The sequence below is a fragment of the Buceros rhinoceros genome, unplaced genomic scaffold, assembly GCF_000710305.1.
Source record: "Buceros rhinoceros silvestris isolate BGI_N320 unplaced genomic scaffold, ASM71030v1 scaffold3000, whole genome shotgun sequence".
Taxonomy (NCBI): domain Eukaryota; kingdom Metazoa; phylum Chordata; class Aves; order Bucerotiformes; family Bucerotidae; genus Buceros; species Buceros rhinoceros.
Window position 1 is genome coordinate 26,033 of NW_010391125.1, and position 2,062 is coordinate 28,094.

The 2,062-nt window shown below is 38.3% G+C and overlaps 1 protein-coding gene across 1 annotated transcript in view; it reads right to left on the bottom strand.

Moving 5' to 3' along the window:
- The window catches only part of LOC104496943 (fibrillin-2), an 84,911-nt gene that overhangs the window by 14,936 nt on the left and 67,913 nt on the right, over positions 1–2,062 (bottom strand). The window contains exons 35-39 of the mRNA XM_010140141.1: positions 1,846–1,971; positions 1,464–1,616; positions 859–924; positions 470–595; positions 245–364 (exon numbers count right to left, since the gene is read on the bottom strand). Coding sequence (XP_010138443.1) covers positions 245–364; positions 470–595; positions 859–924; positions 1,464–1,616; positions 1,846–1,971 — 591 coding nt within the window. The remainder of the gene's footprint in view (positions 1–244; positions 365–469; positions 596–858; positions 925–1,463; positions 1,617–1,845; positions 1,972–2,062) is intronic.

Below are 2,062 nucleotides of genomic sequence, written 5' to 3' on the forward strand. Positions count from 1 at the left end.
AACAGCTTAGTAATGTAACGTACCACAACATGCAGTTTGGGAAATCCTGTGATAAACTAAAAATACTGCTTTAATCAATTCAGGACTTCTTTTTCAATGACATATTTCAAGGAGAGATTTTTTTCTCCTCCTAGTTATTATTATTAGCACCAAAGGCCTGGTTAATAAAGTAATTTGAATACTGAGGACTAGACAAAATATAAAGGAAAAAAACCAACCTAACAAACCAAAGCGGACAAGTTACCTTCACAATTCATCATTGGGCCTGGCTCAAATCCTTCATGACAGTTGCACTCAAAACTGCCGATGATGTTTGTGCATGTACCGTTTCCACATGGGTTGCCAATTGAACATTCGTCAGTATCTGTACACGATGAATAAATGCAAGCTGAAGAGAACTGGGACACATTTAAATTTGTTTTTAAATTCAAGTATTACAATTCTTATAATTTATGAAATATGCACACACCAATGCAGTGTACTCCAGTGTAATCTAAGTTGTATCCCATGGGGCACTCACAGCGGAATGATCCATCAGTATTGATGCAGTGACCATTTGAGCAAATCTCTGGGCTTTCAAGACATTCATTGACATCTAAAAAGCAGGAAGATATTAGCAACCACTTAGTTGATGCATTTCTGTATCAAGTCTTAAAAAAGCGTTTTAAAAAGACTAAGCGCCCTATTCTGTTTGTCTCTAGCCACGCAATTTCAAAGGTAACCTTTTAATGAGCATTTCATAATGGTCCGTATTTATTAAAGGTCAGCCTCTGTCTCCTGGTGCTATTGGGAGTAAGCCATCACATACTATAAATAACTTTCTTTTTTTTTTTAATTACCAGGTAAAAGAATACCTACCTTCACGGGTATCATCAATACCAGGAATAGTTCCATGACCATAAGGACACAGGTCCTGAAAAGCAACTGCAGAGCCATGTTTTTTTAAAAAAAGAGGTAGTGAGAGGAAGAACCATGACAGATGGTTAAAGACATTAAAAAATCTCCTGTATCACATATTTCAAAACTGTCAACTGTTCAAATCACGGTCATTACGCTGTCTTGCCAGACACAAAAGTAACCCTGTCAGCAAAGCAGTGCTAGAACTGTGCGCATCCCTTTTCTGTACTTGGAGCAAACTAAGGACTGAAAGCTGTCGATTACTTCTGGGATTCTTGGCTCTGTCCCATTTTGCTCACTTTTGCCCAAAGCAGGCTAGATCTACACATGGAGGCTACTAGTTCATTCTCTACAGAGCAAAACCAAGTATTTCAGTATTTCTCTTTTTCTGTTTTTAATTCTGTTTAATTTTATCCCTTTTATTGACCCGAAAATGATTTTAGAAAAGGCTGTTAAGAGAGAATGCCCAAAAGATTTCTCTTTCTAATGATCAAAAAGGTACCACACAAATGTGCCTTTCCTTTTCACCCATCTAAAAAGGGTTTATTTTAAATCTTGATGTGTACCTTCTTCTTCCTTTGGACAGAGCTCACAAGGATTACCCCATCCTTCTCCCGGCATTTTACTGCAGCAACACTTGGCCTTTGTGGTGTTGAAAGCCTTTGGCAATGAACATTTCCCATTCTCAAAGTTAGTGAAACAGAAGCTCTGACGAGTGTCTGAAAAAGAAAATACATTCACATGCAGTTAGCACCTCCTACCTGGTTAGATGGTGACTGTCTAGCCTTGCAAGAAATAATGTTAGGCCTGTATTTTTCATACTGTTTTGAAAGCACTTTCCAACCATCATAAGGGCACAGTTTGGAAGCGACATCCCTTTTTACTTATTCTGCAGACTATCTGTTATCTGTTGGAGTAAGTTACTATGTTCCTTAGTCATTAACTTACCAAAACATCTCCGTCCGTTATCAGACAGCACAAAACCTGTAGGACAGATGCACTGGAAATGTCCTGGAGTGTTCGTACAAGAGCCAAAGAGACAGATGTTGGGATCCTCATTACACTCATTTATATCTGCAAATTAAAGGAGTAAAGGTTTACCATCACCCCACTGGCTGTGAATTCCCACGTTATGAAGACTGCTAATTTATTTAACTTCAGCAGG